The sequence below is a fragment of the Sceloporus undulatus genome, chromosome 5, assembly GCF_019175285.1.
Source record: "Sceloporus undulatus isolate JIND9_A2432 ecotype Alabama chromosome 5, SceUnd_v1.1, whole genome shotgun sequence".
Lineage (NCBI taxonomy): Eukaryota > Metazoa > Chordata > Lepidosauria > Squamata > Phrynosomatidae > Sceloporus > Sceloporus undulatus.
In genome coordinates, this window is record NC_056526.1 from 129,332,954 (window position 1) to 129,343,038 (window position 10,085).

Genomic DNA, 10,085 nt, shown 5'->3' on the forward strand with positions numbered 1-10,085 from the left:
TTTTGGTCAAAACATTGACCCCCCCCCCCCAAAAAAAATTGAGTCAACTTATCCATGGTTCAGTGTAAGTACAGTACTTTAACTCTTTTTTTAAAGGAACCATCCCTGGTGAATGGCAAGAGTGCAGTCTGTCCTAGTAGCACTGGGTCCCCCCCTTCTTATCCATCCAGCCTTTAGGGTGAGCACAGACAGTTAAGCCTGATGCAATTTTGTAAGTTCTTGGGCATCATTTTCTTTTGCTTCATCCTTTACATCCTTAGTTACATGGCCCTAAATTTTACCCTTGACTTATCCACGGGTCATATCAAAATCATTAATTTTGGGTCCAAAACCTGCCCTCGACTTATACATGAGGTCGACTTATAGTCGAGTATATACGGTACTTATCTCCCAGCAAAATAAGCAAGCAAAACTTTACAGCTGAGGTTCACAGACTGTGCCACCTGGCTGTTCCCTGTGCAGCCCCAGAATCTAAACAAATATCACACTCTGGTCCCACAGCCCAGCTGATCAACTCAGTTAATGAGAGGAATCTGTTCCTTGATATCTTAGACAGTTATTTGCAAGCAGTAATCTCAGTGGCAGAATTCACTAGAAAAGGGGGGAAGCTTTCTCCTCCAAAACCCAGTGATTGCTTGAGTTCAGTGGACAGTAGCAAAGGTTAAGCTTCATCATCCTTGCATGCATGTCTGTTTGCATATGTGTGTGCAGGGAAGCATGTCCAGCCTCTGCCCCACCCCAGTCAATATTTGATGCAGCTGTCAGGTCCAAAGAGGCTGTATAGCCCTGTTTTTGAATGTATGAAGTACTCATATTTTTCTTCTCCTTGTGTTCCACAGAAAGTGAAACTACAGATAGCATCCCCAGCGATGAAGAAAATGCACGGGTAAGCAAAAGAATACAAAATACCTCTAAGGTTTTATTTTCTTTTCTTGTCTTTCTTTCTTTCTTTCTTTTTGCTCTCCCTCAATTTAGCAGTATTATATTATTATAACCAGTAGTTCCTTTATCTAATTTATTTCAATTATTTAATTTATATCTCATCTTTCTTATGACAAAGTTGCTTACAACACGGTTAAAAAATATCACTAAAAAGCTGATTATACAAATGTTAAAAAACAAAAAACTATCATATTAAAAGATTACTAATTTAAAACAGTATACAGGACATCTGCACTAACTGCGGGCTTGTGCAGACGGCAAGCCCTGGCTTTTTCAATGGGCGTGTACACATGTGGTGGTGTGAGCGGGAGCATGCCCCCATTGAAAAGAACAGAACTTAAGGTCCCGCCTTTTTTGCTGTCTGTGAGAGGGTCCTGAACGGATCCCCCATGAATAGTAAGGGCGCACTGTACAGGTTAATTCTCACATATCCAGAACTCCAAAATCCCCCCCAAATCCAAAATTGTCCATATTGGGGGCTGAAATAATAACACCTTGGCTTTCTGATTGTTCAATGTACACAAGCTTTATTTCCTGCACAAAATTATTTAACATATTGGATATGAAATTACTTTCAGGCTATGTTTATAAGGTGTATACAAAACATAAATGAATTTCAATTTAGACTTGGGTCCCATCTCCAAGATATTTCATTATGCACTTGTAAATAGTTCAGAATCCAAAAAAACACCAAAATCTAAAACAGTTCTGGTCCCAGTCATTTTGGATAAGGGAGACTCAACTTGTAACATTTATAAAACATACCAAAAAGGATAAAATGCAGCAGCACCCATTAAAAGACCCTTAATTGTCAGAAAAGCATATCTCACATGTCCTCATCTAATAGGTGTGCCAACAGTGATGGGGTCAAGAGAAAGGCCTCCCTTGAGGATGTTAACGTACCAGACATCTCCTCACCATAGCATGTGGAGTTATGATATGCAAGCACTATGCAACCCCCATGCAGAACAGCAATATTGTGCAACATTTGTCAATGACTAAGTACCATTGTGAAATACATGAGATGCACAAGAAGCTATCACAACATGCAAAGACAAGGCACAGAGGAACATACTGTCTGCACAACTCCACTTCCACTGCTATCAGTAGAATACATTCACTGTGTAATGGTCACATTTTAGCCCTGCATACATATATCTCTAACTGTTAAAGAATTTCTATCCCTTTTTCTACAAAGGTCTCCAGGGCAGCTCACAGCAGACGAAAACAGTGTATGATTAAATTAAAAACACGGCCATAAAAGACAAATAATAACCAGGAATTCAAATAAATACATTAAACAAAACCTTGGCGCAGCTATAAAAACAATTGTAGCACCAAAGGGGCGGGGGTGGGGGGGGGAGAAGAAGCAAAATGGAAAATCCAAACACCTAGTGAAACTAAAAGGTGTTTTCTTTGTGTTGTTGTTATGTGCCTCCAAGTCATTTTTGATTTATGGTGACCCTAGGGTGAACTTATCATAGGGTTTTCATGACAGGTTTCTTCAGAGGGGGTTTGGCATTGCCATCCTCTGAGGCTGAGAGAGTGTGATTTGCCCAAGGTCACCCAGTAGTTTTTATGCTTGAGTGGGTAACTGAACTCTGATCTCCAGAATTATAGTCCAGTGCTCAAACCATTAATTAAACCATGGTCTTTACCTTTTAGTTAAAGGCTGGAAAAAACAATGGAATTCCAGAGTCTTGCCATTGTTACCGGGGAGGACTTTTTCTATATCCTAGACCATCAAACCTTTGAAAACAAAAGAATATCAAGCAATTCTTCAGAAGATGACCATAAAGGGTTGACAGGCATGTGCAGAAGGGTTGACAGGCATGTGCATGTGGCCTGGCTGGCCCCCAAATTATAGGGCAGAAAGATGATGCAGTGCAATGTGGCAACTGTGGCTGATCTGATGGTCACTTTATTCTCTCCAAATCCTGTGGAGACTGCATAGCCTGAAACTGAAAGTCCACTTCTGATTTAAAACAAACAGACAGACAGATGTGTGTGTTTTAATATTAAACATTGCAACTAATTTAAAAGGTGAACAGGTTTCCCTGGAAGCTTATAGTAGAGGCCATTCACCTTTTGTGAGGGGTGCAGAAAAGGGGCAGTTAAGGAAGTTGGGAAGCCAGAGAACCAAACTTTGCCAGTCCCCAGGTGTAATACTGATGAGCAAGAGCAACAGACCAGACCAATCACAAAATGTGGACAGTGCAGAGCAGGGGAATTTGAAGAAGAGAAAAGAAGGTGCTTTGGCATACGAAGAGCCTGTTGAAATGTGACAATTGTGTTTACATGGGCTTGTTTTTGTTTTTGTGTACTTTCAAGTCATTTCCGACCTATGGCAACCCTAAGGCAATCCTATTGTTAGGTTTTCTTGGCAAGATTTGTTGTCACCCTGTGAGTTTCATAGCTGAACTGGGAATCAAACCCTGGTCTCCAGAGTTATAATCTACCATTCAAACCCCTACGTCACACTGGAATGAGCAGCCTGGAGCAAAGATGAGCTTTCCTCATGATTGCTTAGACTGGGCAGCGTATTTTCACAGAGTTTTGAAACTTGCAGTTTTGGACTATAACTTTCAGAATTCTCAGACTTTCTGACAGTTGTAGCTGAAAAATGTAAAGTTTCCAAGCTTTGTATATTCACACCAACAGCAGCAGCCCCCTGGGAGGTGCAGGGGACCATCCAGTCTTAGTGGCATATGTAAAAAGTAAGGAAAGAAACTGTCGAGTTCAGCCAATGGCTGTAATAATTTTGTTTCAGGTGAATGATGCAGAACCAATAAGGCAGAATACTGAAAAAATAACCACCATGAGGCATATTCATGTTCCATCTCCAGTGCAGCAGGGAAGTATTTGTACACAAGAAAGTCTGGAGGAGATGACTTTGCAGTAGCTTTGGCAGCAGATACTTTCCATTGAGCTAGTGTGTTATAGTGGTTGGAACATTGCACTATGAATCTGGGAGAGCAGAGTTCAAATCTCCATTTAGCCATGGAAATCTACTGGGTAACCTTGGGCCAGTCACATTCTCTCAGCCTCGGAGGAAAGGTGGCAAACCCCTCTGAACACATCTTGCAACCAATAAAAACAACAACACTAAAAAAAAACCCCAAAACACCCTGTGATATGTTCTCTTCAGGGTCACCATAAGTTGGAAAAAACCTGAAGGCCCCAACAATAAACCTTTTCATTAGAGAAAGTCAATCTAGAAAGTATCACAGCTCTTGTGCAGCTCCAGCAACAACAAAGCCTTCTTCAGTTAATGAACGCATCACTCCACAATCATTAAAACTGTTCCCAGCTCAATCCAAATCCTCATATTCTAGTTTAGCTGGGTTATCCTAGCTGACTGGGCTGAGTTGCAGCAGCTGCTGCTGTCAAAATCATCAGTTGGCAGTAGTATAGAGAAACCAAGCTTATGGTACCAAGATGTTATTATTAGCGGGGTGATGGCACCATCTGCTGTCCTCCTCAGTTCCCCTGTTTCTTCTGTATTTAGGTGCAATCTTCAACATAGGTGGAAAGAGAAAAGTGAAATACTGTATATTGTTGTGAGCTATTCCTATTGTTATGAGAGTATACTGGGACGGCTTTGTCTTGAAAGGGCAATTAAGACCAGTTAGCTTTAGAAAAGTTCTGCTTCCTGGTAGAAATAAAAACTGCAAGAACTGGCTTGTTAATACATAGTGGTTTGCACTTTTGATCTGTTCTTGGTGGCATGGCTATGATGAACACTTCAAAATCTATCTCTGCACTACAGTGTAAGGGTCCTGGTGTCAGTTTTAAGGGAAGAATTTGTCTCACTATTTAGAATGCAAAAGGATCTTGTAGCACCTTTGAGATTAACTGAAAGAAAGAAGTTGGTAGCATCCACTTTCAGAGACTATGATGTGTGAGAGAAGTTGTAGCATAAGCTGTTGTAGACTGGGTCTTCTTTCTCAGAGGCATGGAATGAAGTGTTGCTCAGGAAGGACTTTTATAATCAGACTATATGAATAGTCATAGAAATGCTAAACTTGTGGGTATGGTGATGAGGTGACAAGTTCAGTTTTAACTATGGTTACTAAGGGGCAAAGGCAGGTGGAAAGATGTTGGCTAAGGCAAGGGTTGATAGATAACCATACAAATGGTGGAGAGAGTTTTGGAAAGTAGTGTGTGCAGGCTGGGGGCCAGAAAGGAGATGGGATAAACTGGCTAAAGGCAGCTTCATGAGGCTGGGGTGTTAACCAGTGTTATAATATGTGCAGCATGCCAGGAAGTAATTTTCTCTGTTCAACCCACTGCAGACGGATTGGAGTTTGTGAATATGTCTCTGAATTTTATAAATATTCAGACTTGGTGCTGGCACCTAGAGAGCCAGTGTGGTGTAGTGGTTTGAGTGTTGGATTATGACTCTGGAGAACAGGGTTCGAATCCCAGCTCAACCATATAAACCCACTGGGTGACCTTGGGCAAGTTACGTTCTCTCAGCTTCAAGATAGCAGTGGCAAACCCTCTTTGAAGAAACTTACTAAGAAAGCCGAATGATAGGGTCGTCATAAGTCAAAAAGTACTTGAAGGCACGCAACAACAGCAACAAATGCTGGTACTTTCCTTCAGTGTTGCTGGACCGGGTCTCCTTCTTAGCTCATGTGTCCTACTGCCCAAAGGCTTGCTTTATGACTGGAGACAAGCAAAACTTAAGCCTGTCTGTTATTCTTGCCTCCCAATGGAGAACTCAGCAGTGCTTTTCTTGGGCCCAGAACAGCTTTTGAATACTTGCACAAGGCATAGCTTTGCTGCAATATGTTTTTTCTACTTCAGCTTGTTTCTCCTCATACTTCAGACACAATATTACTGCAATTTATGATAATCTATGGGATAATAGTATATGAAATTTCATTGCCTTATGAAAGTTGGCAGTAAAGTCTTACTGAAGCAATTAAACCTCACCATTGGGAACTTGAATGAACAAGCAGCTGGGGCCAGCGTTTTGTGTGTATAACATAACAACTACAGTGGGAGTGTGCATTAGTTACAGCTTGTTTGTTTGTCATATCTTGGTCACAAGCTGTCACTTTTGTATTTCCTGAGTTCACATGTGGTTGAACACAATGGCAGGAAGTTCTACTAACCATGATAGAAAGATGCTTACATATTTGTTACCTTTGAGATGAAAAAGTATTTCTGTCTGGCTTCAGTCACATCTTGCATGAAGGAAAACCCAGTGTGTGTGTGTGTGTGTTGTGTGTAAGTATTTTCACTATAGTTTCTATTGCTGCTTTTTATTTGTATCTCATGACTAGTTTTGGTGACTACAGATTCTTTATTTTCTGCAAAGCCTAGCCAAAATTAAGCACTTTGGTTACTGCCAGAGCATAAATCTCTGACAGTGTAATTCTGCTGGCCACTCTTGCCAGCTCTTAATTTACCTTTTCAATTCCTGGGTGCATCCTCTATCCATCCTCCGCCACTATCCAGTTGCACAGCTGGGAAAACTAAACATCCATTGTCTTCCCAGTTATCTCAGATGTCCTTGTAGTTCCCTTTTCCCAACAGTAGAACTGCACTAGGCTGAGCCACTTACCACCACCTCTTCCAACTTAACCATAATTTGGGGTCCAAAAATAATTTTAAAAGAATTCACCTGATTAGAGGTTCTAATATATAGAGTGTTAGTAAAATTGACAAACTGTCTCTTCTCTCCAGGGTCAAGTTCAATGGCGAAAGGAAAATATTGGCAGCAAACAATATTATAGCAACTTGGGGACAAGGAACTCCCCTTACCCACTTCCCAGTATGGCTACTTTTGTGACTTCTAACAAACCTGACCTCCAGGTCACCATCAAAAAAGAAAGCTGCTTTCAGCCTTATAACAGCTCGTGTCCTCCTTTCCCAGAGCTCCCCCTCTCACAAACAGTGTGTTTGGCTTCCACCAGTTACAGCAGCAGACTGCCAGATCATGAAAATCGGGCAAGTGTCATCAAGAAAACATCAGATATTACTCAGTCTCGAGTCAAGAGCAGTTGAGCCATGATGAACTGTTAGGTTCTTAGAAAATTCTGTGTTGTGGCTTTGAGGAACTCACCTAATGTACATTCAACAAATCGAAGGAAAAAGCCTTCCTAATGCAGAACATTACTTTGTCCAACCTCCAGCAGTGGAGCATTTCAAACTCAGGACTCCAGAATGCAGACATGAAGCAAGTTGGAACCCCAAGGTTACAACCCAGGGAAAGAAGGCCTGCAGTAGTATGTTCCAGAACTTCATCAAGAGGACCAACAACACCCGTAAATGGAGTCACTGCTAATCTTGCAGTCAAGGCCATCATGGAAATGAGAACCTCGGATTGGAAGAAGACAATGTGAACTAGCTGGATTATTTTTTTCCAGAATGTATTGTGAATATATGTACATAGTGCAGTACTAGCAATATTGCAGTCTGCTTTTGCACCTTATTAAAAATAAAAAGCACTTGCAGAAAAGGCCTTTCATTATCTTGCTCTAAATAATGGCACACTTAAAAGATATTCTTCCTGCTCCTAACTCTTCTTTTCCAAGGCTGTTCTGGCTAATGTGGCCTTAGGCTATGGAAAAATGAATTAAATAGGAAGGCAAGAATCTTCCCATGTACATTTCAGAGATTGTTTTTAAGAGTGCTTGTCTTATGTGTCTAATCTGCTATGCTTGAAAGTTGTGTGGTACAATAGAAGAAAATCTATTACAGATATATTATGCAAATTCCCAGGTTTTAAAAGAGAGAAAAAATACTCAAATTCTAACCAGAGTAAGCTTTTTTATTTTTTATACAGTGGAATATTTTATTCAAAGTAAAAAAAATCTAAAGTGAATATAATTATTTCAGGTTTTTTATCTTTTCTACAGCAAATTTATAATTTTACAATTCAGTATCTTGGTTGTCAGCAATTATTTTCTCTTGTGGCACATTTTATTTCCTCTCTCTCTCTCTCTCTCTCCCTCCCCCTTCATGCCCTCCCCCTCTCTCTTTTTACATTTTGTAAAGGTGAAATAGCTTTTAATGAATTTTATGTAGCAATCAAACTATCCTGTGGATTGATAATAAATATTATATATAGTTAAATTTTAAAATAAATATGTTGTCTGTATTTGTGGGATTTTAAAAAAATGATTGTTATAGAAGACTTCCAAATGTGAAAAAGGATAGTGTTTGCCCTTGGGGAGAAAGAAAAAGATTGGCTATTTTCCCAAGAAATGATACACGTTGTGTGAATTGAGGCAGAAGAAAGCAATGAAAATCTGATCTTAAAACAACAGACAACCCAACTCAAATAAAATATATTTTAATTCCTTTTGATTTAAGTGGCACATGCTCAGCACTTCCCCATAGAAGTCAGCGGACTATCATAGTACTTAACATTTGCAAAATCACATCCACTGTTTTCAACATGATCTCTTGTATGATACATATCCATGTTAAATGTGATTTACAATGTTTTGCTCCCTTCTAGAACCTCAGATGAATACTTAAAATTCAAGCATGAAAAAGCTTCTCTATCCCAGTTTTTCAAATCCCCTGAGGAAAACAATTTATGCTTTAAAAAAGGAGCCAAAAAAGAAAAGAAAATACAATTTCTATGCCTAATAGGCAACCTTGTATCCTTAATTTTACACAACCTTGAAAGGGAGGGGAGCATAAAAGGTTTCAAACTTCGTGCTTTCGTATCTGTTTCTGAAGATGGTTAAGAAACCCATATTAACAGAGTGTCAAACTTGGGCTGCATCTCCACAGGAGAAATAATTCATTTGATATCATCTTTAACTACCATGACTCAATGCTATGGAATTATGGAAATTGTAGTTTGTTGTGGCACCAGAGCTCTCTAACAGAGAAAGCTAAATACCAAACAAAACAACAAGCCCAAGAATTCCCCATATCACTGAGCCATGACAGTTAAAGTGGTGTCAAACTGCATGAATTCTGCAATATAGATGCAACCACACTTGTCCCTCAACTATGGCTAACCACCTCACTATTCCCAGAATTTGCTTCCATCCTTGTTTTTCTTCTCACCTAAGTTCTGTGAAGTGAGTATAGCTGGTAGAAACAACATTTGGAAAAGAGGAATGGAGAGAAGACTCAGTTCCCTTCATTTGTTGTATATCTCTTTTGCTTTTAATATAATCAAAGCCTCTGCCTCCTAGTGTACAGGCAATTGGAGTCAGGGACGTAGCCAGGAATTTATGAAGGGGGGGTGTCCAGACTAAGTGCCACCACTATAATGGGGCTTGGGTGTGGTGGCGCAGCAGCACACACCATTCATTTTTCTAATGGAAGGGGGGGTCCGGACCCCAAGAAACCCCCCCCCACCGGCTACATCCCTGCTGGAGTAGATAAAAGTTTAGAACCTCCTGATATATCTAGTTTCAGCCTTGATTTGTTGTATTTTCAGCCTTTTCCTCCAAAGAATTTTTTGAAGGTGGTCTCTGCTTATAATACAACATAAAATGAAAAAGAATATTGGGACCAAATTGTCTTTCAGCAAAGTCAGTGAAATGGCCTTGATTCTCAGTCTCCCTCTGCCTGACAAAATTACTGCCAGCACTGACATTTGAAGAAGATGTGCTCTTTTCAATATGGCTGATAGAATTACAGGTAAACCTCATTTAACAAAGTAGATGTGTTCCTGGATCTCACTTCTTTAACAGAACATTTGGTACCAGAGGACGAAATAACGGAAATAATAGTTAGAATCCCACATCACAAAAACCGAAAGGCTATTTAGTCTGTTTCAGCAACCTTTTCATTTAAAATTAACAATATGCATATTGCAATTAAACAACAAGGTCACGTATGCCTTGCATAGGTAAATTAAACCATTTTGAACTTTCTAGAGACCACCTGAATGCTTCCTCCTAAATGCATCCAGGAATGGTTTTTCACAAGCCTCCACTTTTCTTATGATTTGCATTTTTTGGTGGTTAAATTTATATGCCTATGCTTTTTTTAAACAAGTGGGGGTAGCTGGTGAAGAAGGCATATCTGCTTCACCCTTTTCTCTCTGTTTTGGTGCTCAGTAAGGGATTTTGGAGGCAGCTGCTGTTTACTTTCACTGTTATAGGCTACCACAGGATCGATAAGAGTAAAATCCATACTTTCCCAGCTCAAGCTTTATT

General features: G+C 39.9%; 1 protein-coding gene across 2 annotated transcripts in view; it reads left to right on the forward strand.

The window, feature by feature from the left end:
* IRF2 (interferon regulatory factor 2) overlaps positions 1 to 8,043 on the forward strand; it is a 61,256-nt gene extending 53,213 nt beyond the window's left edge. For both annotated transcript variants that reach the window (XM_042468936.1, XM_042468935.1), the window contains 2 exons: positions 840 to 886; positions 6,640 to 8,043. In XM_042468936.1, coding sequence (XP_042324870.1) covers positions 840 to 886; positions 6,640 to 6,960 — 368 coding nt within the window. In that variant the 3' untranslated portion in view covers positions 6,961 to 8,043. The remainder of the gene's footprint in view (positions 1 to 839; positions 887 to 6,639) is intronic.
* Positions 8,044 to 10,085: the final 2,042 nt, after the last annotated feature.